Source organism: Pyxicephalus adspersus, chromosome 2, assembly GCF_032062135.1.
Source record: "Pyxicephalus adspersus chromosome 2, UCB_Pads_2.0, whole genome shotgun sequence".
NCBI lineage: Eukaryota > Metazoa > Chordata > Amphibia > Anura > Pyxicephalidae > Pyxicephalus > Pyxicephalus adspersus.
Genome location: NC_092859.1, coordinates 77093894 through 77121718, shown reverse-complemented (window position 1 = coordinate 77121718; position 27825 = coordinate 77093894). Strand labels below are relative to the sequence as shown.

General features: G+C 36.4%; 1 protein-coding gene and 1 long non-coding RNA gene across 5 annotated transcripts in view; one reads left to right on the top strand and one right to left on the bottom strand.

Annotated features, from left to right (window-relative positions):
* Positions 1 to 17054, bottom strand: part of DRAM1 (DNA damage regulated autophagy modulator 1) — a 19120-nt gene extending 2066 nt beyond the window's left edge. Inside the window, exons 1-6 of one of the 2 annotated variants that reach the window (XM_072401141.1) lie at positions 16686 to 17054; positions 8400 to 8467; positions 6178 to 6320; positions 3198 to 3375; positions 1372 to 1430; positions 224 to 316 (exon numbers count right to left, since the gene is read on the bottom strand). In XM_072401141.1, the coding sequence (XP_072257242.1) occupies positions 224 to 316; positions 1372 to 1430; positions 3198 to 3375; positions 6178 to 6320; positions 8400 to 8467; positions 16686 to 16816 (672 nt within the window). In that variant the 5' untranslated portion in view covers positions 16817 to 17054. Of the gene's footprint in view, positions 1 to 223; positions 317 to 1371; positions 1431 to 3197; positions 3376 to 6177; positions 6321 to 8399; positions 8468 to 8839; positions 9301 to 16685 lie in introns of those variants that run through there. The other variant, XM_072401142.1, reaches the window with a different exon arrangement.
* LOC140323783 (uncharacterized) lies at positions 14222 to 27615 on the top strand. 3 transcript variants are annotated; one of them, XR_011919433.1, is made up of 4 exons: positions 14222 to 15244; positions 22710 to 22835; positions 23568 to 23681; positions 25297 to 27615. It is a non-coding gene; the product is annotated as an uncharacterized lncRNA (long non-coding RNA). The 3 variants fall into 3 exon arrangements; XR_011919434.1 differs by lacking the exon at positions 14222 to 15244 and adding an exon at positions 18106 to 18674; XR_011919432.1 differs by lacking the exon at positions 14222 to 15244 and adding an exon at positions 18833 to 18884.
* Positions 27616 to 27825: the final 210 nt, after the last annotated feature.

Genomic DNA, 27825 nt, shown 5'->3' with positions numbered 1-27825 from the left:
GACTTTGAAGAAATCCATTCCAGGTTTGCTGGATCACCCAGCTTCACTGATGAAAGTGTATTCTCTCCAGCCTTGGAGAGCTTTAATAAACCCGGCCCTATGTAGTTTTCTTGTTTTTTCAAGTAAATACCTCAGTTTATATTACAAAATATAAGGTAACTAAACTTTGACACACATTTACAATATATTTTTTGGACATGTTTTGCTTTCAGTCTATACCAACCTGAAAATCTCTGATGAATGTTAGGAAATACGTAACAAAGCCAAAAGCCACTATCCATTCACAGACAGCACTTGCTTGATGATATGGGGACATCTAGAGAAAAAACAGCATGAGAGAAATGGATATTAGGGATAAGGAAATTGTTATTGGGGATAATCAGCATCAACGGATATACATCCACACAATTTCCACAAAATTACGAACTATTTCAGCTTTTGACCAATAAAAAGTAGTTATATGATGTGTCTGGATCATACAGATGTGGTTCACAACATCAGAAAGCTTTTTTACTTTGAATTTAGAACTTTTCATTTTAGTGCTAGTTATTAAACCTTTTCCCAAAATTATCCGGCTTGAAGATTTCCTACTCAAAACTTGATAATTACTGTGTTTGTTAACCATGGTAAACACGATACACCCCCGTTCCTGGATCTGATAGGAGATTATGTTTTCTAATAGAATTTTTCTCCTGTTGTTACAAGAAAATGCAAATGACAGCTGTACATTTCAAAGATTTTTTTCTCCATACCTACAAGTACAGCAATAAAATGTCTTTGCATTACTCCAGATTATTACCTTAAATTACCAGTGCGATAACGGCCGTATCCCTGATCTCTCATAGGAGAATGGAAGAAGCAATAGCACCACCTCAGTCCATTGGCTAAAAAGAACCCCTTTAACTAAACAGTTTCTTTTTATTTATTACCTTGTAGTAGTAAAGTAAGATTTGTAGCAATCATATTGCCTTCTTGCTATTTATATATATATTTTTTATTCTTCTTCTTTCAGGGCTGCTGAGGTAGAAATACTGTTGCAGCTGGCTGATCTGTATGTATACTCCCTGCCCCAGCAGGAGGCTGTGCTCAAAATCTAAGACAACTTAAATCACAAGAAAAAAGGAACAATATGTTTGCAAATGCTAGTTGCTAATGTTGCTCTACTATTACTTTAAATATATTATTATTTAACTAATACTTTTAGAAATATTGATGTGGTCACAATATACCTTGAAGGGTTGGCTTGAAGTGCTTTGGATTTCTCTAGGCTTGTACACTTCTATAGTAAACTTAGGTGTACATAAAGACAAAACTTTAATGGGGGTCACCCTATTAATGCCCATTAATAGTTTTGTAAATAAAGATACTCACCTCTTCACCAGGCTCACATTTAAATGTCCCAATGCCAACAAATGAAGCACATATTATCACTGTTAGATGTATGTGTTAAGGACTAGCACACAACACTGAATGTTTCTTTTGCACATGCAGAAAAATTCCTGGACATACCATAAAGGGGAACATGTCAAACTGGAAAAATTAGTGCTACAATTGTAAGTTCTCAGCCTTTCATCCTAGTCCTGAAGTCTTTTTTCATCGTAAGCTCCCTGACATGTTACAAACATACTGGATCAGACGTTTCAGGCTTTTTTTTATTATTACACAGGGTCATGTCACTAACTCCCTCAAAGGAGCTCACAATCTAATGTCCCTACCATAGTCATATGTCATTAATGTAGTCTAATTTTAGGGGGAAGCCAAATAACCTAATTGCATGTTTTTGGGATGTGGGAGGAAACCGGAGTACCCAAAGGAAACCCACGCAGACACAGGGAGAACCTGCAAACTTCATGCAGATAGTGCCCGAGCTGGGATTTTAACCTGGGAACTAGCCCTGCAAAGGCCAGAGTGCTAACCCCTGAGCCACCGTGCTTTATTGACTGCATTATCATTATTTATTACCTTGTATTTATATAGCACCAACATATTATGCAGCGCTTTACAAAGTCCACTGTCATATTGCTAAATGTACCTCAAATAGGTTCATAATCTAATGTTCCTACCATAGTCATAACTCATTAAGGCAATCTGGGGACAATTTTAGAAATTTTAGAGGAAAGCCAATTAACCAAATAAAAACTGGGAGAAACAGAAGAGTCTGGAAACTCAGGCAAACGTGCGGAGTACATACAAACTCCTTGCAGATAGTGTTCTGGCTCAGTTTTGAACCTGAGACCTAGTGTTGCAAAGACACTATTCCCACAGGTTAACATAGAACTGCGAATCCAACACAAAGAAGGATTCCCAGAAACAACAGTGGATTCTTACAAATATTTTTGAGTTATTTTCCAAACTCTTTCCCAACCATTCCCTCTTTACCAACATGTTAAACAAGAATGTAACTGCATGATTTACCATATAGTTTGCATTTGCTGAAATAAATAATTTTTTTTTACATATTTATAATTTGGTGCTAAGTTAAAAAAGCAGGAAAAATACTGGGGTATTTCATTATAATTTTTTTGATGTTTTCACTGCAATTCTCTGTGGAGTAGATGATACTTTCTCCCATTGGTATCACCTTTAGGATGGCAAATCTAATGTAGTACATTTCAGCAAGCAATAATGCTTATTACTGCTTTATTAATACTATAAAAAGCTATATAATACTATATCATTCGATACTTACTAATGCTAATTACTACGGTATATCAATACTTACTAATGCTTTATCAATACAGATTCTTTCCATATCTATAAAGGAAACTGATAAGGCATTTGGAAATGAATGATAAAGCTTATCATGTCTGTGTTACAGATTTTTGAGAAATATCAGCAGCTTACAAAAAGCAGAGATACTGCTGCATTATCATGGCTTTAAAAATCAGCTACCAAGGCAGACTTCAGCTTCAAACCAAGTGTTGTGTGGGTAGTTATTAATTATAAGCTTGTTTTAGGGGTTAGAGTGAAGTTAAGTGAGAAGTAATGTGTCACCTTATAACTATAACAACTTTAGTATTTTATTGTAAGTCAAGCAATAAAAGAAAAAACACATCGGTTCATACATTGAAGTAAGTAAATCATCTACCAATACATTTTATAGAATAAACCCTATTTTATGGTGTCTGCCCCCACCCCAAAAAAAAAAAAAAACATTAATGTCAATCTGACATCATTTTGATACAACTAAAGGATACTGGGAAATGTGGCAAGTACTGATAGTGCAGCAATTGTCATTCGTATGTGGCAAGTCCCCCTTCTATTCCATTGTGGACAGGATTTATAAGAGATAATAGACTGAAGGAAAATGTAGATGACACCACAGACAAATGTCACCAGGGCTCCTGCATCATGAACTTTTGTAACAGCAGTCTCCTGAAAGAAATAAAAACATACATCTTGATATGATATTCATAATAAATACTATCCCAGGCAGAATTTTTCAAAAAAAAAAATTTCAGGGCAATACCTCAACAGAGGCTTAAAAAGTATTTCATTTGCAGAATTTAAAAAGTTATTTCCCAAGTAATGTTCTTTGAGATGATAAACTAGTGTAATTTAAAGCACTCTGGGTGCATTTTGGCACACAATCCCTCTCCGTTTTGAGACTTTTGTTGGATTGAACATCCAATATGTCCTATTTTGCTTGTCCTCCCCCAGAACTTATTTTGGACCCTTTCCTAAACCCCCCCCCCCCCCCCAATCCATTTTAATCTTTCACCATACCACCTTCTTTTTCCTATTGCTTTCTTGATCTTTTTTAAAATTCTCTCCCCTACATAAGGACAACTCCTAGATATGAACAGTGCTTCCCTGCTCGCCGTGTGCATGATGGAGGCTTGGAGGGGTTAGTTTGCATGACTTGCAGAAGAAATCTTTTGCTAAACACAGCTGAGGTTGTGGGTGATCTTAGGAGGGTGAGCTCTTCTGCAACATCTTGTAACTCTTAAATGACCAAGACAAACTCTGCAGTTGTTTCTTCTTGCATATCAAAGTAAAGCTTGCTCCAGATGTTAATGAATGTCTAGGCTCCATAAAGTTTTTTTTTTTTTTTTGAGTTTGTGATTAGCTCACAGTGAGGATTTTATACATTAACTGACACCACGCTGCGTAATAATATGTTGAGACAAACATTTCCTAATTGAAATTAATAAAATAATGTACTTGTTTTGACTTACATACAAATTCAACTTAAGAACAAGCCTACAGTCCCTATCTAATATGTGACCTGGAAACTACCTGTATCTCTTACTCTTCTCTTTCTAACAAAGTACAGAACTATAGTTACAACATGTTACGTGTCTACTGGGTGCTACAGGAGTTAAAGCTATTTCACCCTGGAACACTTTGTTCTTTTTTAAAGCCAGTACTCAAGTATACTTACTTATAGGCTTGGCTCTTGTTTAATATGTTTTTTTAATTGTATTTTCTTTAAAAACATTTTTGAAATGTTACAGATTCACATATAAATGGCAAATGTTATTTTATTGATAAAATTATATTGAAATAGTTTGATATTCATAATGTGCATAATGTGCTTACTTATAGAGTAGCTAATAGCCATCTAAATGTACAGTAAACTGATGAAAAAAGTGATCGATATGTTGGAAACATTTTTTCTTTCAATAGGTTTTTAATACGTTTTCAAAATAAATGAACAATGAACATGACACACAGAAATAATTAATAAAAACAAATTACGTACATAGCATAACCTTTACCAACATAATGGAGCCAAAAAGTCCCCTACGTCAAGGGGTGACATAAAACATATAGTATAAAATCCGAAAGTTCAGTATGGTAGGAGTAAAACATATGTAAACAAACAGGAAAATATTTTTAAACAATGTGAGAAATACTTTAAAGCCCTCTTAGGCTTAGTCTACATGGACATGGTTTCCCCAGCCTTTAACCTGAGGCTTTTAAAGCCCTTGTTTGAAGTCCCCATGCATTCCAATGCGCTAATCTACACCAGGACGTTTCCTTCAGGCACGTTTTTGAGCGTTATCTTAAACATTGCTTGCAATGTTTAAAAAATTAAAACGCTGGATAAACGCGGGAAAACGCATGAAAACTCAGATACAGAACATGTCACAGCTCCTCTAGGGCTGCGGGAACAATTAGACGAGCAGAGCTGTCAGCGTAGCACAGCTCCGCTGACTGCTCTGCTCCCTGGTTGGCTGAGGAAAGGGAAATCCTGATGATGCTTGAGCTGTCATCAGGGTTTCCTATTTCTCAGCCAATCACAGAGCACTAGAGATGAATGGGCACAAGTCTCCCTTATCATGTCTAGTGCTGAATGGCCGAGAAACGTAAAACCTCAGCCAATCACAGAGCACTAGGGGTGAATGGAGAGCCATGTCCTCATTTAACCCCTAGTGTCTGGGGATCCCTCACTGTCAGGTGGAGTCCCATGGCTGTGCTCATGTCAGGATTGCAGCCCTGAGAATCATCCTGTCATTGGGATAACCTGTAAAAAAAAAAAGTTTAGTTACTTAAACACACATTTAATAAAATAGTTTAACATTAAAGCCTCGTCCAATTTTTTTACAAAATATTTTAACACTTTCATGGAACGAGTAAGGGGTTTTTTGTACCCCTGTACTCATTCCCTGAAAGGTTTAAAAGACAAAAATTTTTATAAACGCTTATGTAAAATGGCGGCAATTTGCGGTAAAACCGTTCATGTAGACCCAGCCTTACAGGGATGGTAGAGGAAGAAGTTATACAATGTTAAGTATTTAACAGGAATAACTGTAACATCAACACACAGGGCAGGATTAAACTGAACCAGTCAGATCAATCACACATGGGAACTTCAATTGTCAAACTGGTTTGGAAGGTTCAATCTTCACATGCCTGTATATACTCAATGCCATGCCTTAGCTGGTTTTATTTAAGGCTATGCATTTTTTCTCCAGTAAAAAGCAAAAAACCTCTTGTAGATAGGAGCTGATAAACAAATCTGTGTTTACCAGATGTTACTCTACTCATGAGATATTTGCTGTGTAATATCTTCAGTCCTTAGTGGAGCATTACTCAATGCCATGTGTAAAATATGCCTCTTAAATCTGAATAATATGCTATACTGTACATTATTTTACAGACTGGTAACAGTAAATAAAATGAATATATTGCACTTGTATCTTTAAAATCTTTAATTCAGCCCAAACTCACCTGAAAGGAAGCCACAATGCCCATTCCAATGCAGCCAATGACTCCAATTAGAAAAGACACAAAGTTGAAATAACCGGACAGAAATGTGGACCTAGAATTTTGTACTTGCACTATCTTAAATCTTATATACATTGTTGCAGCGCCTGATAAAACAAAACAAAAAAACAATTTATCATTCATAACAAAGAAAATCATTTTTATTTTTATCAATGTTAGAAAAATGCAATATAGTAGGATCAGATAGAATTGTCTATGTATTACAAAACTTCTAGGACCCTTTACAGGCTAGAAATTGTGTTCAATTCAACTCACATTACTAAATATTATTTGATTTCCTAAAAGCATTTTTAGCAGACTGGAAAGTATATTTACTTGATGTGCCTTGTTTTGGTTTTTATATTTCATACACTGATTTGTGAATGTGATTACCATCTTTACTAAAAGCACATCTTCATCCCTTTGGGGTGTGGGGAAGAGCAAGTACTTATCTTTAGCCATTGATAACTACATTATGAGGTTATGTTTTATGTTTGTGTACATCTTCTTCAAATCAGTGAGTCAGAATAGTGACTTATATTGACTGTACACAAATTAGATTTCTGTCACTGGATAAAAGAACAAATGCTGTATATAAAGCGCTGTTCTGTTATATATGGAGGAAAGGGGAGAAGACAAGCGAGTGGCACCTGGCTGCACTCTCCTACATAGAGAAGTAAAGTGGTCATCCCTGCTCAGCCCTTCATTCATCCTCCAGGACAGATTAATGATATCGGGGAACCACTGTACATATTCTAGATTTCGCCGAGATGACCACAACCGTTCATCTCAACTTTTAGTCAGTCTCCAATAGTGGGTGTTCTTTAAGAATTCTTTGTTACATATTAAATCTTGATTGGTACAATTCTGTATACATGCAGTAGTAAACAAATACAAATCAGTATCTAAAGGTAATTAAATAAAATTGACGCCTAAACCCTTGATTACTCTTTAACCAAATAAAGATGATTTTGACCCCACACATGTTTAAAATAGAAAGGATAATCTGTAAGTCCCATAATTGACAATTGTTGATACAGTTCAAGTACAGCAGCCCATAGCACAATACATATTTTAAATGCTTTGACATTAAAACACTGTATAACATAGCAGTAATGCACATTCCAAAATATGCAGTTAGGTTAATTGGTTTCACCCCAAAATTGACCTTAGACTGTATTAAAGACATATGACTATGGTAGGGACATTAGATTGTGAGCCCCTTTGACGGACAGTTAGTGACATGACTTTGTGACTTTATAAGGCGCAGTGTAATATGTCCGAGCAATATAAATACTGTGTAATAATGATAATAATTTTAACATCTCTCTTGTAATGTGAAAAGTGCACCTCAAAGGGCAATCTGAATTGTTTTGCTAATTTTGTAGAAGTGGTAGTAGTACTAGTGTTTTTGCCTTTTAATAGTTTATATTCATCAGTAAGTTCTAGCAATTTTACTTAAAATGAAACCTATAGGAACATTTCAAAATGGCACCCCTGTACCTCCAGCCCTCTAGCTGTATATGTGCAGCGTGAGATCTATACCACTTCTTACGCTGACTGCTATTCAAGGATTGGAGTAAGATTTAGTGATGTCACTGCTGTGCTGTCCATTTACATTTTCGGATGGTTATGACAAGTGGAAGCAAAAGCCATGTCTCTACCAAAATGGACTCAACTGCACAGAAACACAGAGCAGATCAAGGCATTATAAATTTTGGGGAAAAATCAACTGCAGAGCTTTCCGAATTACATTTTTAACATGTCAAGTACACAAAGGCATGCAAAATAATAGGTACACAGCCAAATACTGAAGAAAACAGTAGAGGATATCGGAGAACTAAATATCTGATGCCAAATTCAGAGAGTATTTGGCATCATATACCTCAGTTTTCCCTGGAAAGGGATTAAAGGGCCTGGATAGCGTCTAAAATTGAACTGAAGTTAGAAATGCCGGTAAAGATGCAGTGAGTGCGTTTGAAGCTAATCCCACACAAGGGGTAATATGACATTTTAAGCAAACTGCAATCAAAAATGTCATACACAGAAAAAACAAATATGCTGGACAAAAGATTTGACAAATATGACAGCAATGGTGGGATTTAGGAGCTGAAGTCCAAGATATATCTGCCATTGTTACTTTTCATCCTCATTCCTTAAAAATCAGAAATGTGTTTAGGACTTACCTAACATAGCAGTCACACTAATCATAAATCCAAAAAGTCCACTCTCTGGAATACATGTGCCTGTATCACTAGATAAGAAAAGAACAGGAAATACATCAAATATTAATAAAATTGTCTGGTATTTAAAGAAGAGATCAAAGTCTCTTTACAATATACATATTAAAGGGCTATCCATTGTATACTTGGTAATTCTATATGTTCATAAAAGCACAAAAATTTTGACTGGATCGTGTGGCCATTTTATGTCTGTCAGGGTCAACAGGTCTCTGGGTAAAATATAATTTGGCCTAACTCAATGGTCCATTGGTATTTATTAGTTTCCTGTTTGTTGCCCATATATTGTGAATATTTGTAACAGTGCTCTGTGCATTCTGCAGGGGCACTGCCTCTCTTTTCTTCTCAAAACTTTAGGCTATATATACACATCAGATGATTCTCACTCGAAACAAACATCTGGGCTCGTCTGGGTCGGTATTCTGACATTCTGTCCTGACAGATCCATGAACAACCAACTTGAACGCAACACAAGTCAATGGAAAAGAGCACCGCAGGTCTCCCAGAATTGCACTGTGTGTACAGCACTCCTTACTTCATCGGTCAGCCTTTCAGTCAATGGAAACGATCAGAAAAGATAATTTCCAACAAAACAAATTTAACATAGTATAGGCAGCCTAATTATCATGAAGTTAAAAAACCTCTCAATCTCAGCAAAGGTTAACTCATAAAGACAATGTTATCTCTTTTCAATGATTTTCTTATCTAAGCAAAGTACAGATACAAAAATTGCATTCCTTTTATAATATTCCTAAACATAGGACCTTAAGATAAAAAAACAAAGGGCCACAGAAGCCTACATACATAGTTAAAATGAACTTAAATAGCAGCTGTAAGCTTTGCAAAAACGAAACAGAACATTTTGGATAACTCACGAGGAAAAAATTCACATATTGCACAATATAAACCTTCGGCTGTACTTTCCGTGACATCTCAGCTTCTTAAAACCAGACCAGTTTGTGTGTCAGTATCTAGATACCATCCGACACAATTATGCAGAAAAGCATAATGCAAAGCAAAAATAAACTTCTCACTTTTCTCATTGTAATGTCTTATTAAATATTATGAATTTACTATTTCCTTTAGTAGGTCAGCTGCTTTGTGTTCTTTACATGAACTGAGAGGTACTTTCATATGCAGATGCTACCCTCATCTATGTCTCTACTTCTAATCTCACTTCCCCAATATATAGGGTTCCTGACTCTCTGTCGGCTCTCATTTCCTTGAACATTGGTAAGTTAAATTTTCTAATGTTAACACCTCTCTGCCTGGCAGAATTTGAAATTACTGTGACACCACCTAAATTATCCCATCTCCCATATTGCATTGTTTAGAGGTAATATCTATGTCTACCTAATATAGACCTCACCTGTCCTTTATTTTTAAATACAAAAAAATACCTTCCTAAAAACAGACACCAAAAAGATCCTACTCCTATTTTGCTAGTTTGTTGTCCAGCCTGACCAAATGTTTGTCATGTACATTATGTACATTAATATATTAGAATGATGGTCAGTAGGAAGAATGCATGTTACATTGGAATGTCACCATTACAGGTAACCAAAAAAATCATTGGTGTCACCTAAACTGAGCTACAGAACTATTTCCCCATTCTCCGAAATCAGTTTGGTGGATGTGAGCACTATGTACCTAATACATTCTGGATTCAGGATACATTCAGGAATTTGAGATCTGCAGTTTGTAGTCCTCTGGGCTTATGAGGTTAAGAATCCGAAAACTTATTTTTAAAAAATATAAATACTTTTTTTGAAAAATGTTCTTAACCTTTATGTACAGAAGTGCAATCTTTACAAGTACAGGTATGTGCAAAATGTAAATACGAAGTGACACTGATCTTTTTTTCTAACATTTATTTACAGTACTTTAACATGTCTGTTGTTAATAAATAACCTTACTCTTCTTCCTCAAACTTGAAACAGAAGCAAGAGTTGGTTCAAGATCATGATCTGTAACATTTGTAAAGTGTTATCACTGTCTCCTTCCCTTCTTGGACGGATTTGCCAATAATTTCTGAAGTGTAAGTGGCCTTACTACTTTGTATGCATTTATAGGTGCAGGCATATGTATTTGGGTGGTTGCATATTGGCATGTGTTCCGGTTCTGGCATGCACTCCCATCTGCACCAGTATAATCCTGGTGCTGACCTTCAGCCTACTTGACCTAGTAATACAGCTGATGTCTACTTATTGCCAGCCACCTGCTTGGTCCTGTCCACATCCCTGGTATTTTACGTGAGCTTCCACCAACTGGAGTTTTAAGTACGATGCTTGTACTTGTAACATGTATTACATAAGTATGTAGAAACAGCAATGATTTTTGAAAGGAGATATAAGACTGTAAGACATTCTAGATCAGCAGTCGCCAACCGGTGGTCCGCGAGAAAATTTTGGGGTCAGAAGACGGACCCCGCTGGGGGGACGCACCGGCTAGAGCCGCGGACCATGTCCCCCATACAGTTCCTAGAATTAGGGTGGTGTGCGGGCTGTGTCTCTAGACACAACCTGGCCACTCGCCCATCACAGGCTCAGGTCTGCGATAGGAGAGTGGGCAGGGTTATTTCATGATGACGTCACTCTGGGGGAGGTTTCTCCCCCTTTGAGTGCCAGTCTGTATGATTAGGACATATATTTATGATTAGGCTATATTTAAAAAAATATTGTCCAGAGGCTGTTGTTTACCTTTGGGTTAAAAAAGAACTTTTAATTCTCTTTCTTAATATGTAATTAGCACTCTCATTAGGAATCAGTTTTATTTGTATGTATAACTTGAAAATGCTGATCCTGCTAGTTAGCATTGCACAAAAAGTTTTGGTAATAGTGCTGTCAACACTTTATGTTGCAAGTGAATTTACACTTCCTTCTAGCATTCTCCTATCACTGGCTTCAATTTACCTCCCATTCTTCTGGCATCATCATGTTACTGTATCTAGCCTAGAAAAGTTGGTTACACATGGGTAGCGGGCAAGGTTAGCTGGCAGAGTAGTGACATGGAGTATAGAGACAACCTACCTACCTGCCTGAAGCACCGTCCAAATATTGGCAGTCATGTGACCAACACTAATAAAAGCTAAAAAGAAGGTATTTAAAATATAAGCTAAAAAGGGCTAAATATTAACGGACTGATAGTCTTGGTGTAAAGCAGGATAGGCATAAATTATTCTGCAAATAGTTGTTCATTAGGTTTCAAATTTTCTCAAATGAACCAACCCACTTTTTTAGGAGGAATGATCCTACCTTAAGCAGGCAATCCCATCCCTGAGCTTTTTGTTGGTAAGTAAGATCAGGATCCTCAATGAGTCCAGTCTGGTGCTGGAGTTTCTAAAGGTCACATTAAACGGCTGGAAAAAAACATTTATTTCTACTAGGAACTGGTTATCTCTGGGTACTACATAAAATGATTGATAGGAAATTCTCTCACAGATTTGAACCAAAAAATTTATCTGCTATTGGCAGTCCTTGAATCTTTGGTTTTGCATTTACGTTTTGGCACATATACAATGGGAACATGATGAAATATTTGGACCATAAGAAGCCTTCAATGTCAGGCTGCATTTAGCCAGACTAAGACAGACTTTCTATTTGGCTTTCCCAGATATTTACAAAAAAAAATAGTAGAGTCTTCATAGCTATTCATATTCTGTCTGCCTACCTTGTAATTGATCTAAAAAGGCTATGTTTGACTTAAAATGCCCACACAGGCAATTAGGTATTTAACTGAAGTCATTAACTTCTTTAGGCATACTTTTGTGTGAAAGATATTCAAGAGCTGAAAATATTATCTAATCACATTTAAAGGAACATTCAAATGGTAGATCACACAATGTTTACTTGCAAACTGAATTGGAAAAACATGATAAAGAATGCCTAATATTCTGATGGTACTAATGCAACTAACACATAATGGCATTTTCACAAATTTCCATTGTAGAAGTCTACAGAGTGCTTTATAGCTACTTTGGCCTTTAAATAGCAACTTTCAAATATGCCTATTTAGAATTAGAATCTATGTACTGACATAATTCTTTGAAGCCTAAAATAAGATGATTCCTGCCTGTTCTACGGTAAGCAGATGAGTAATTAACAGGAAAAGCCATATTATAGTCTGGTCCAACATTTGCAGCAGACTATAATATTTCATCACTTCTTAAGAAAAGGATTTCACCATAATCTACAGAAGTGGAATAAATGAACTCTAAAAAAAACAATTAGGTAAATCTATAAACTTTGTGTAGATGATCTACAACAGTCATTGACAGTGCAGATTGAAGATTTAGCAATGACAGCCTTAATTTTTAATCTTAGAAACAGTTTACTTTAAACAACCTAATGCACAAATTATTTTCCTATGTTTATGGAATACCTGAAGGATTTTTTCTATGTAAACCATTTCCCCTATATTTTGGCGAACAGTGTTCTATAGATCTGTCCTAGGGTGACAATTTCATGGACTGGTAAGTTATAATATATTACATTTTTGTTATCAAGTTAGAAACCCTTTAAGGGAACACTATTGGTATGTTAAATTAAGAACAAGTTGAACTTTCCTGCCAAAATACCCCAAGCCCCTTCAGTATACATAGCTATGCAACCTACCCATATACTGGGAGATTTCTACCTATCTCCTCCGAAGGCAGCAGCCTTCCTTGTTGTTTGCAGTCAAGCAGGTAGATTTTAGGGCTGGGCTGCCTACATACTAATAGGTGCTCAAGATGCCAGTCAGTACACTGTTTGTTACCAGCAAGTTTGGGTTCTAAATCCATTTCTGAAAATATTAGTTGCTTGACTGTTAAGCTAAACACTTTGCTTTAATATTATCAGATGTCAACCCAAAAACATGCAGTTAGGGTAATTGGCTTCCCCTCAAAATTGACCTTAGACTACATTAATGACATATGACCATGGTAGGGACATTAGATTGACTATGGACTTTGTACAGCCCTACCTAATATGATGGCGCTATATAAATACTGTGTAATAATAATAATAATAATGTCACTGATTTGTAACAATGCAGATTTTGTAGAATAGAAAGTTGGCAATGGCAGTCTCTTTTCGAAGTACAGATTACCTTCAAGTGAAACTCTCAACTGAATGTAGAGTACGAGGTAGAGTACAAAGGCAGACAATCACTTGTTGACTACCTGGAAATCTGTCATTAGTGTAGAAATATTTGCACAGGTTCTATGTATCCTGGTATAGGTTTCCTATTTAAATAGCACAGTCTACAAAGCCTTTGAGAATTACTTACCAATCGTGCCTAAAAAGTAAAAAGGTTTTTCTTGTATTGAAATATATGTGAAATGTGGTCTGATAATGTATGGTAACATATAATATGTATTGCACCATTGTGGTGCCATTCATTTTGATTTTGAAAGCCATTCAACACAGTAAAGCAATTTACCTGCGTGGTAGTGCACTGCAGTGCATTGTGTTAAAAAACAAGAAACAAGGGTCTTGCTGTCTGTTCGCACATTAGGGTGCATTTGCAGCTCATTTATCCTATTGCTTTTAAAAATATCTTAATTATTTAATATTTTAAATGAGTTTTGCCTACACAGGGCAGTACAGTTAGTTGACACCCTTCCTTTCTGCATGTAGTCACCTTTCCCTGCTGCTGTCCCGCTGCTCTGGTTGGCTTCCTGGATTATTGGGAAAATATGACTCACTTCCCTACAGATGGAGGTCAGTGGGAGTCTTAAGCTCTGACAGGCCTGAAAGAGATGGCTCTCGGTTCTGGGATCTCCTAATTCACATGTCATGCTGGTTCAGCTGATTATGCTCCTCCAGGGACCCACTTAGAATAACCATTGGTAGGTATGGATGCCACAGTGACAATGCCTGCCAAGGATTGCAGCAAATATACACTTGACTCTTCTACATATTGAGCCATTTATCTCAACTCACCATATACACTACAGGATCCTAGGGTACTTTGTGGATGTTAGGTAAGGGCATCCATTTGACTGGCTGTAATATGTTACATTGCAAGAAGTACAGTCTGTACATATTAAAAATTATATCTGCATCCATATAGATAAGTAAAGTATACCTAAACCATCACTTATTAATATTTAGTTTTGTTTAACACTATACATAAAATAGGGTTTCTCCTGTTGTTGTTTATGTTTTTGTTCCTGCTTTGTGCATGTTCTATAGATTCATAATAAAAAAAATACTGTGAACAGGTATTGCTCCAGCAGTAGCTAAATATACTTTTGTTATGTTGACTAAGGCAGGATGTGTTATTGTACTGTGTCCTGTAACTACTGCCATGATCACTCACTTCCACTCAAATTCCTTCCCCCTGCGGTCATTCCTCAACAGTCTCATTCATAAACCATTCTGTTCAAAATTTTCAGGTACAGATATCATCCCATACAATGCAGGACAAATAGTTCTGCACTGTAAAGTCCCATACAGAAGTAAAATTGCTGTCTCTGAAAATGTTCTTTCATGATTGTCTCTAGTGACAGATAAACAAACTGTTTGAGTGCTGTACACACAGTGCTGTTCTATGGAAAAGGGATGAGGAAGCAGCACCCCACTGTGCTCTCCTCCAATTGGTCTTTCATCAATCTGCTATGGATTGACGAATGATGTTTGGGGGCTGCTTTACACATGTTTAGATTTTCACCCGAGATGAATATGACCATTCATCTTAGTCAGAAATCACCTGATTTGTGTGCTAAGCTTTATTGTCGAAGGCTTGTCAACAACCTGGAGGTCGGAAGAGGAGCCATGCCAGCTCTGCGATAGGGACTTTGGGATAAGGTAAGCTAAACTTGCTCCTACATCCTAGGGTCCCTTTTCCCCTAAAATGATAAAAATCATCCCAGTTCTATAGCATTCTGTTGCTAAATGGCCACGAATGACAAACTGTATTGAAAGTCAATGTGTTTCCCTTGTGTTTCTGGTGGCAGTGGGGTTCATCCTCCAGAAGAGGAACAGCAACTGCACGTCCAGATGCAATATGTGCAATATGGAACAAACCAACTGAAACTGAAATATAATGGTGTGCAAATTTACTCCCAATCGCTCCTTTTCAGATAAGGGAACGTGGATGGGCCTGCAGTAGAATACCGAGGTCAACAAGGAATCTAAAATGTGCCAAAATCTAGATAATCATACAACCCTCATACTGATTAAGTAGGCAAGTTTGAAAATACATGAAGATTATTACATTCATATACAAATCTAAAATAAGTAACAATACAAATATTACATAAATAATTGGGAAAAAATATTTTTATTGAGGAATAACAACACAATCTTCATTAAACAAACTTGTAAAAGGAGTATGTCCATTGCTGGAAAGTAATTTCCAGCCTTTCCCTGATCTCAACCTAGTATTTTCTCTTATTTTAGTCATTGAGGGGTATACTAGCTGCATCCTAAATGTGCCCTATACAAAGGCAACTCACATCTTGACCATAACACTTAAAAAAAGCTCCTAAGTTCTACATCAAAGAATCTTCCCAACAGTTAAGGACACAGAAACCATGCGGAAGTCAAAAGCATAAAAAAACACACACGGATTATTGACTAAACACAACAAAAAATATTAATTTTGGCTTTTATAGACTAGAATGGGTCAATCAGCCAAAGAACGTAGTTACCCCTGATTTCAGCTTTGTCTTGGAAAAATATAAGGCTAAATGTATTTGTATCATTTTTTCCCCCAATATTAGTTGGCCAGAGGTAGTCTACAAAGACTCCATAATATCCATACACATGCAACCTACTCCCTATTCCACCAAAAGGTTCAAACAACAATTCTTTTGCGTCCACAAAAACCTTCTTATTGACCATAAACAGACATATTTAAATTAAATTTTGCCAGTCTTGTGCCACGTTTACTATCTCTGGGCTACAAAAAGTTGCATGTGGCAGAGATCCATCCTGACAATATAGTTTTCTGCTAACTGTACACAGATAATCCATGTTGCTATAATTAGTGCCCGTAGATCTGATTACACTGCATAGTGGTTTTTCATTCATGATTACTGGCTCACTCATTACATATTGATTTATATCAGAGATCAAATCTACAATGTGAGTGTAAATGCAGAACAACAATAAAGGAAATCAAGTTAGCAAATTCTGCCTGTGATGCAACTATAAAAAGCAACACAAAAACACTGATGTGATTTATGCTCCCACTCACAAAGTCATGAATAAAAAATGTACATACTTACCAGTACTCAAGACTTACCTTATATAGGGTACAAAAGGCACCACATGTCCCTCTAGTACTGCAAAAATGTAAGAGAATATAAATGCTGCAGAGGACCAAACCACCAAAATACATGGTAACAAGGCTGCACTCTCTGTACACCAACTCATGGGGACCTCTGCCTTTGTAACTAGCAGCAGCCTCTGTGCTCAAAGAGGAAGTGTCTGACAAAGCTACAAGCCAAACACTCACTTTACACTACAACCCTTTTCCAGTAACTAAACAAAATGTATTCCTTTAGGTTTTTTTGAGCACAAATTCCTGATCACATGACCTGCTCATATGCAGATTCATATTCACCTAACTTTTTCTGACCCCTTCCTTATACTTCCCTTTTCTCTTATAGTGTTTATTTTCGTGTCTTAGTTCTCTTTCAGCAATGTTCTGAAAGTAACATTGCACAAGTCACGCCTCCTCATGTAATAAAACTTTTCTACCTCACTGCTGGGAGTCAGCAATGAGATGGAGAAGGAAGTTAAACATAAACTTCTATAGGACATATTAATCTTATCTGTATGTAAACTGTTGTGTGTAAAAAGAGAAAAAAAAGAGACAGCTACTTTCAAATTTCTTTTTATTTTGATCCCCACAGCAGCGGCAGGAATCTCTTTCCTTTGTTAAGCCTTCAGTGCCAACATAAAATCTTAATAGAAATGTGTTCCAAAAAGCGTTGTCGACGAAGAATTGATTAACAGCGGCGACATTTTCATACCACTTTCTTTGGAACAAATGCCAAGCATAGCATTTGGCTTTTGTGTATTTCCATTACTTTGAGTAAATACGTTATTACAAAGCCTTATGCTAATAAAAAACATTCTGTATCACTACTGTTTTCACTGTTTACAGTAGATATAAACTATAGTATGTCTGGAAGGCAATTTTATTTGTTAAGAATTGTTATCTTTCAAAATGTTTTTTTTTTTGCAGCTAGCTTTTGTGACAAAGGTAGAAGTACAGGCTGACCAAACCAGAAGTACTTTTAGCAGGCAGATGTGACCTTATAACTTAAGTTACTTTTGTGGCAGGATCAGCACTATTCTTATAGGTTTCAATTTTAAAACAGTTTTGGAATTTACGTTAGCTTGTAAGAGTTTCTTTAACATTTTAGTGAATATGTTTAGTTTAAAACAAATAAAAGTACATTTCGAAAATTACACTTGTGTTTTAATCTTACCTGAGTGGATTGTTTTGTTCAATGGGTGTCTTAAAATGTAATGTCTAAGTGCCTTTGTGTTTGCATTATTAAAAGGCTAAGAGTGTAGTGCTTTCCAGAGTAAAGGATTAGTACAATGTGTGCAGAATTTAACAAGTATTGTCAATGCTAGGAATTCACTCCTTACAGCAAACAGACCTTGTTACTATGCTACCTTGAGAAAGGGACCTTGTATGACCCTGAAACGCTGGCTTTCCAACATCTTGTGACAGTGCTTTTATTATAAAACATAAACCTGAATTTTGGAGTGCTGGTGACTTTGTGTTCATAGCTCATACTTTAGGTTTCAGGAAAAGCATACCCAAATTGACATTCACTGGATATATAGTAATGATCCTCATCATTTGGACACAGCTTACTCTTAAATGGTCTGCACAGGGTTTCCTCTGTCTCACTGAAGCCTTTTTTGAGCTTTCCAGATTTATATAAAGTAAAATTTGTCATTTGTTTCTTTAAGTGCAACACCCTTTTTTTTTAAAACGGGTGCAGCAATTTCCTTTTCTGTCTTGATCGCCGTGGCAAGGAGAACAAAAGACCAGTCTCACGCATGTGAAGTCAGATCAGCACTCTTTTTATCCTGATCTATCTCACCCAATCTCAAGCCTCCACAGTGTGAGATTGGGTGACGTACAAAGAAGGAAGAAGATGGCGGCCCCCAGCACTTCCTATGTGCCAGACTGCAGAAGGATACTGGGACGACCCCGGACGAGATCAAAGAAACCTCCTGATGGATCGACGGATATACGGAATTAAAGGTAAGTGCGTTTTTTTTTAATTTTAGCTTAGTTTCGCTTTATGAATCTTACAATGTAAGGCACCTGAATATCAGTTCTGCTGTAAAACCTTTATTCTTCACATACTTCCTTTCTTTTTATGGAAATCTTTGCTTCATTTAGCCCACTGGGGTCTGACAAAAAATGCCTGAATTTAAATTTGCCCATAAGTATTTTCTGTCCCGAAATATGGTGAGCATTCATTTTCATACTTCTTTTTTTCTTGTTGACATTGGAAACATATGGTGGCTATGATGCCTAGTCTAAAATATTCCCCTCTTTTTAGAGTGAGTAAGTGAGTGAGAGCTGCAAACTGTCAAATTCTTGGTATATGACACAAAGTTAATGAAAAGCCTGATCCACCCTACCAGCAATGCGTTCTCCATTTGGCAAATTGGTCTAGGTGGTGAAGAGGTGTGTTTAACTATTACTGTCAGCTATTCCACATCCAAATGGGCCAGCCCAAATGATTGCACATTCCATTGATCAGGAATTTTCTTTTTATTGAATTTGTTCCAAATAATCTTACGTAAATTCCTCTTGAATTCTAGGGCACCATATTTAAAATGTTTGGCTGGGACAACTTCTCTGCATGTTTTGGCTCCACTTTTGATCCTAGAAGACTTTTGATTGGTTTGAGCATTTATTGAAAGATAAAATCCTTTATTCAAGGGTATTGCGTTAGTTGCAGATTATAAAACCATTGCTAGGTTGAATCCTTTTGATAAAGTTTATTTAACTTCGTTTCCTGGTTTATTTATCTAAATGTTGATCCTGATTCCTCAAAGTGCTTGTTCTTCCATGTCAGTTTTTTCTTGTGGTGTAGCTGAATATTATTTTTTTTTTGTTATGAAACCATTTTACTACTGTACTTCATAAACAATACCATTCATTACAAGTAATCATTATTCATCTTTATGGTGACATACCAACACTCTTTATAGATAACTTCTTCAAAAGCATATCTGCTACCTTAAGGATTGTTCCTTTGTCTCTTTGAAGGCCAAAGCCAAGTTTACATGAAGATTATGTTAATAATAAGAAAAAGGCTGTAAAAAGGAAGTACTATTTGTTAGCACATATTTGCAGTCCTGGACCAGATCCATTCCAGGTTTGCTGTGTCACCCAACTTCACTCTCCATTCTCTATAGGGAGGGACTACAGGATTCATGTCTATTATGGAGAAAACAAACTTTTTGTTTTTCTCAAATCTTAAGTTTTCTTTTTTGATCTGGGATGATGTCTGGCTAACAGGTAAGGTGTGAATCCAGGGATAGAGGCTTTCAACCAACCTAAGCTGTAGGCCTTATTAAATGTGAGTTAAACACAAAGCTCTCCAGAATTAAACTATATTTATTTTCTACCTTGTTTACTGCCTAGCTGAATAAAAATGCAGGACAAATCTGCTTAAACTGTTCCTAGCCTTCCCTGCCTTGTGCATGGTTACCACTGCCCTGGCCATTTGAGCTTGGCCCCTTTGGAAAACGTAATCTAAACACATAGGCAGCAACACTAATGCTTGTGTCCCTAACATCATGGGTTTAAAAGCAATTACATTATCTGCACCTCCTTTAAATATGATCATACTTTTGATTACCAATCCGCCCTTTGTGTATTTTGAGTGAACTTGGGGTTGGAAAGGTTGAGTGACATGCTGGGAATTCTGCGGACATCTTCTTTTCTACAATGTACACTAGAGAAGCGGTCTTCAACCTTTCGGAACTCATGGACCACTAAATTCATAATTTTAAATCACACAGGTCATTTATTTGAATTTTTTTTTGAGCTTCCTAATAGTGCCTGAAAGAGACTTTGGATGCTCTGATTCATTGATCAGCTCATGGTTAAGTGAAGTATTGGTATTTCACTTAACCGTGAGCTTTTGGAAATTTTGGTATTACTAAAAAAATGCTAAATATTTGTTTGCTTTTTCTCGCTCATTATAGGTTTGTTAAATTCCAACCTAAGACCAAACAAGAAATGATAGTTATCAAAGTCAAACTATTTTAATGCCATTAAATATAACAGTTAAAGAATACACAGTTAAGATCATATTTACCAAAAAGAGCATCTGCTAAATAAACAAATAATATAAAACAATCGAATAAGAATCGGTATTCGCGGAGCGGGGTGACTGTTGTAATGGTTAAAAAAGTGCTGAAGCGTACGGCTCAGCAAAGGTTGTCTCATACAACTTAAGACTACACAGTCATCACGCGGCGCCTCCCTTGTTTTTCTGTCTCTAGTACAGTTTGTGAATTTAGTGCAATATTAAGGCGAAAATTGTCATTCAGAATATAAGAATTTATTAGATTATTTTTATTTTATTAATAAACATAAAAATTGAAAATAACGTCCAAATTTTTTTGTGCACCACCAACACTTTCTTGTGGACTTGGCGAGCGCTGCACTAGAGGTAAGAAATGGGAAGTGAAGGATGGGTCGCATTTGTTGTGGCTGAGGCCTCATGTATTTGTATGCTGTGTATTTAAACATAATCATCATATTCAATCTACTGTAGGGTACTGTACTCTTTGATCACCAAAGATTTTCCTGCATATTTAATATTTTGTGTACAGTTTGCCACAGATCCCTCCCAGTTCTTCCTTGGCCAGCTCCAGATCACTTAACCTTGGCTTTTTATGGAAGATACCTGTCAGATGAACATTAACATAACTTTTCCTGGAATTGTTGTATTGATAATACTTTGCTACATCTATCTTTGGCAGTGTTTCTATAAGGCAAAGTTTATATGGACATAATTATTAAAAGGAGATATTTTTTTCCTTTTTTGAATGCCTTTATAAATTGTGATATCAAAGTAAACTACTCAGGCTTTTATTCACGCTTTCATGTGCCTGTTTGTTAAATCAAGACACATTCTAGAAATGTCTAGAAGTAGCTGACTGAAGGCAGGCAGTATGTAGCTGTTCTTTTTATTGTTAGAATATGTGGGAAACTTCAGAATCTCAGTGCCTGACATACAACTGCATGAATTCATTTTAGTAAGATATAACTATAATATATAATTTAGTGGTTGGACATTTTGAAGGCAGATTGAACAGTACTGATGTATGTGTTCTTACTTGTAGCATCAAAGAAACACAATGCTGCTAAAAATGTATTTGCTAAAATTTCATCTGACTCTATAGCTGAGATCCACAGCCAATTGGTTGGATAGCATTGTGACAGCAGAGGATGACAATGCTATACGCGAACACCTGTGTATAGGAGAATACTTGGTAAGCAGTGATGGCTATAGTACAGAAATATGCCATTGGTTTAACAAATAACTGATTCACAGTTGCACTTCTCTATAATATCTAAACATAACTTTCATAAATTATTATTAAGAAAGTATATTTTGCACTTCCCTAAAAACAGTACTTGCCACACTTCTGTAGCCAACTTCAGAGTTCAGCCATGCTGTATTAAGAAAGTATATTTTGCACTTCCCTAAAAACAGTACTTGCCACACTTCTGTAGCCAACTTCAGAGTTCAGCCATGCTGTACACTTTTTTTTTCAACCAACTAAAGAAAAAAGGGTTTGACCAAATACAAGGCAAGGTCAGTATGCAGTGTTGACCCGGCAGTGTTGACCACAGCAGTATTTTTGTATTTGCTTTCTTCATAAGATATGTGGTCTATGAGCATAACAGAGCATTCCACCAGCAGAGGAAAAATAGTTCTAGTTACAAAGCCAAGCATTCATAATAATAAATTGGCAAGGCAGTACCTAACACAACCCATATTTGTATTCTGCCCTTGCCCTGTGTTTGGTCACATTTAGTGCTTCAGTAAGTGCCATTTATATTGTTCCTATATTTTCTTATTAGAGTGACCATTTAATTTCAGCATTCTAGCATCTAATCAATTGACACCCTGACAAAAGCAAATGTGAACCATTGAAATATAACCTTTACAGGAGTTGTCTCTGACAAAGCTGATATTTGTTTGAGATTATTTGGCTGCTGGTGAGTTTGGTATAATGAAATTGCAAATGTTTTGTCTCATAGGAAGCATGTGAAATGTTCAATGAGTGGTTCAAGCACAGGAATTCACTTCTTTAGAAACCAAATCTGCTTGAGCATGCCTCCTCTACAGAAAAAGTTGCTTATGCACACAAAGAAAAGAGATATGAGGTGAGTATTTGTTTCCTCGTTAGTTGTAAAAAAAAAAAATGAAAAATTGCTATTAATTCTAATTCTGACATTGTAGACAATGAACAAGAAGTAAGGCCTAAATTTGAATAAATGGTATATCAAATAATGCTTTAAAATAACTATAGGATAAGACATATCTGTGGGGTATACCAGGAATATTGTAATGCAAATAAAACTTCTGGTCCCACCAGAACAGATTTAAATTTTGGTCGATGCTGTAAAGTTTAACCAATAGGTGTCCCAGGTACTTTTGGTGAGATACATCATTTGGGCCTATTGCAGTGAAAAGCTGGTTCATTAAATGTATCCTTATGGGTCACAAGCCCAAACATCAATAGGAAAAAAAATGTTACTGACCTTTACAGGGAGGCAACATAACTTGTCAGCCACTGGTTTTGTTATTTGGACTGTGGCACCTAGAGTATTTGTTTTGTTTGCATTAAAACTACAGCACCCTGGTAAAGACAGGATAATGAAAAAAAGCAGCTTGGTGTCTGGGGCACCTGTGATAAAGCTAGGAAACATTAATCAACATGAAATGCAAGTGTATTTGCCCATCTGTACAAGTGCTGAAAAAGCTGTAAGGGAAGAAAATCAAACCTGATTTTAGTAGTAGCCTAAGCAAATTTTAATGGAAGTTTGTTATAGAGTAAATGTAATGTAACATGCTATTAATTGTGACTTGCTTATCTGTGCTTTGTTTCCTATCAGGCAGATTATAATGTATAGAAAGGTCATCTTGATGTGTTAACTGCAGAAGTAAAAGGGAAAATTTACAATGTCTTGCTGTTTGTTGATGAGGGCTGGATGGTGGACGTAGGAGAAGTAAGTAACCTATTTTGTTCTGTTGAAGCACGTGTCGTTATGTAGACTTGTAGGTTTATCCAGTGTGGTAGCATTGACAAGATGTGTACAGACTAACCACAAGATGAATGTAGTCACCACAGGTTACTGCACTTGGCATATCATCACTGCTTCCAATAAGCCCATCCCTAGTATTTGTGGATTTACATGCATTCCCATTGCCATATTGAAACAAACATACAATTGAAAGCACAGGAGAGAAGAATCCAGTTTGTGGTTGGATTTCCACTAAACATTCTAAGCAATAAAACAAAACATTTAATAAGAAGGATTATGTGTAGTATGAACATTTGGTTTAGATTCTTTAAGGTAATGCCCCATTATTTTCTATTGTGGAATGCTTTGTGGCACATATTTTCCTATGTTACAGCTGGTACATTTTAAAGACACTGCAACGTGTTAAGAGTAATCTATTACCACATCTTTTAAAGGCCAGAGTTTATATTGTCAGTAGGGAAAAGTGGTGTGCCACTCTGTCCCCAAATGTTGTGTTCCCTGCAATACAGCGTCTCCAATAGATTATGATTAACATGTGCAGCTTGTTTGTAGGATAATCTAAAGGACAAACAAAACAGGTCAATAGGTATTTGTGTACATTATTATGTTTTTTTATATACAAACTGAGGTTTTGGTGTCTTTATTAGGATGCAGAGGAGAATCCAGAACATAAAAACCAGATGACATTTTTACAGAACCGGTGCTTACCAATGATGACTTTCTTGCTGCACACTGTACTGCATACCACAAAGCAGAACCAGAAATGTATACGATTGGCGAAAATGTAGTGTGTTGTATAATTTTTTGTTTATTACATTTTTGTATTTTCATACATACATTTCAAGGCAGCAGGTTGGAATCTAAGTGCTTTCCTGTTTATTAGGCTATTTTTAGCTGGTATGCAGTTTACTGAGCTCTAAAACCTAAAATAGGCACACTGGTTTAGAAATGCATAGCATAATGTTTTCCAATTTTATATTTAAAACATGTAAAACAAAACTTAGAATGTATTTATATTCTCCTTACATAGAAAACCTCTTTCAATAACCATTAAGTATCGTATTATTCATCAAGATGCTGGACCTGTATGTTCTAAATTCCTGGTCCATCAATTATACCCTAAGAAGAACATTGGCTCCACTATTTTGGGCTGAGGTCCTCCTCCAGAAACTGCTCCCTCTGTTTTAGATTTGTGTCTTCAGGACATAGACAAAGTGGACTTAGCGGACCTAGCAGAACATATTTTTTTTTCTTGGTTCACAAAACTAAAGGAAAAAAAATTCTCTTGCAATTCTTGCTTCTTGAGAAAAAAGTCCAAAGCAGTTCTTGAGTGTGGTGGAAACCATAGTAATATAAGAATTTCCTACATTTACTGACATTTTTAAATGCAAATCACTAATACAACAAAAAATGTTTACAAATTTTTAAAGAACTATTGGATGGAAACGGTTAATCTAATTGGTCTTAACCAGTGGGTATATTACCAAGCTGTATATTTTTTATTTTTATTTTTTACTTTTAAAACTTGTGGGGTCCCTTTTACCAATGTGTTCAAAACACTTTTCCCTGTGTTTTTCAGGTAATTTCCAAAGCAGAGTTGAGAAAGCTACTGCAGAATTTACGAGAATCATCACTGATGCTGTTGGATATGCAGCTCGATCCTTTGGGTTATGAAATCCAGTCCTAATGTCACTATTGCTTGAGAAAAACACAAATGTGGAAGCATCTTCTGAGAATGTTTGTTTAAAACCAATATATTTTTGTTTTCTGCCAGGGAACATTTTTTTTTATAATAATAATAATAAATATTTAAACATATGGTTTTCTCTTGTGGGGGGGGGTTAACACAGAACATGGGACAACTGTATAGACAAAAGGTGGAGAACCTATGGCACGCGTGCCAGAGGGGCACTCAGAGGCCTCTATGTGGGCATGCACTCCTCACCTGGCTGGCTTCCCATTGGCTGTGCTATTGTCCCTCTGTCAGCCCTGCTGGCTGTGGAATTTCTTTTCTCCGGAGTCACCAATTCACACTCAGAATACCAGACTGTGGGGTGGAGAGGCAGCTGATGTGTATTGAAGCTGATGTGATCCAGAATTGAAAGTGTGGAAGTACAGAGGGGGAGAAGGAGGGGTAGGCAGACATGAGGGGGGAAACCTGTATTACTGTCCTAGTAATGGGAAATACAGTATGAAATCTGAAGACACAGAATAGAGCTATACAGCCCAGGGACAAGAGTACCAGTCTGCTCCACCCAGTCAGGACCAGGTGAACACAAAGCTTGTGGTAGACGGTAAGTGTCTGTTGAATGTAATGGGAACCTTGTAACTGTGTGTTGTTGTCCATAGTACTTTAAAAAAAAATTATGTGCAATGTGCTGCATTGCTATGCAATTGGCATGTGTTTAGTAAAACTCCCTGCATTCCTGTAATGTGAGATATAAATAATACTTATAATTTTTGCTATCTGCAACCTACTAAGAAGATGTTATTAATTTTTTGTCTTAATGACAATGTCTAACTGAAATAAATGCAGGAGGTAAATCTGCACTGTGGTGATGACATCTAGCCTAGATGCCTTTAAGAGGGGATTGGACAAATTTCTGGAGGAAAAGTCCATCATGGGTTACTAGCCCTAATGGGTATGTGATCCTCCTGGCTCTTCTCAAGTTCTTATCAGGTTGGTGATCATTGCTGGTGTTGGGTTATGGATTGGTTCTGTTATAGAGAGCACGCTGATGGTCAACAAATTCAAAAGGAACCCCAGCTGACAATCACTGCCATAGATTGTTAATTTAGGGATAATCCATTTCTTTAGTGTTAGCTATTTTTGGTATTGGGATAGATTTGTATGCGTCATTATTTTTTTAATTTTGTGTTTTTGTAGACTCGAAGTCTCGTACATCCAAAAATTAGTACATCAGAACTCAGATAGTGGAAGATTATTTGGAGCGATAGAACGCAATGGAAAGCTTTCTGCATTCTATGTAATGAAAGTGTTGTGTGTCGCAAATCAAGTGTCAGACGGCAGTTTGACACCAACCACAAAAGTGTTGTCAAACTTGGTGAAACTGAAAGAAAAAATTTTCTTAAACTGAGGAAATATTCCCAGTATCTTAGTTTTTGCAAACAATATATCTAGAACAAATCATCTGACAGCCGCCAGTTTTAAAATTTCACTTTGCATGGCAAAACATGGTAAGCCCCTCTCTGATGGGGATATTATAAAAATGGCCATGTTGTCTGGGAGTAATTCCTTTTTTCATAATTTCCCAAAAAAGATCAAAACCATTCAATGCATCTCTGGGATGCATTAAAGATCGAGTCCAGCACATGGGCAGTGATGTTAGTCAGCAGATCACCTCTATCTTACAAAATCTAGCCTATTACTCCATGTGCTTGGATGAAAGCACAGATATAAATAAACATGCAAGGCTAGCAGTAATTTTGTGTTATGCTGTTAGTGGCATCATTATTATTATTATTATTGATAAACAGGATTTATATAGCGCCAACATATTAAGCAGCGGTGTACATTAAATAGGGAGAGATTTGTAGCCTGCTTGAATGAAGTTAGGCTGTTTATGAATGAAAACGGGCAGGAATATCCAAAGCTCACTGATATGGCCTGGTTTACCAACCTCATGTTTCTTTACAGATTTTACAATACACTTCAGTGTACTGAACAAACAACTACAAAGTGTAGGGAAAACAGCAGAAATAATTTTTTTAAAGAGACCTTGAAAGTGGGCTGCTGAAATATTTTCCAAATCTAAAAATGCATTTATAAATTATACATATGCTGTAAATCCAACAAGCCATTAGAGAATCTACAAGGAATTTTCTGGCATTGTAGCAGCTGCAAAGGTGAATTTTAGTAACAAATTTTTACAGTTCTGTAAAATGGACACAACCCTGTATGAAACACTAGAGAAGATAGAAGTGATGACAAATGACAGCAGTTAGTTCTGAAAATGGAATCCTTAAATTATATATATATATATATATTTTTTTTTTTAATAGGTGCACTGTGAGGACACACACATTCATCACATATGAGGGGTGCTGGATGTCACTAGAAACAAGCTAATTACATGCATTAAACAAT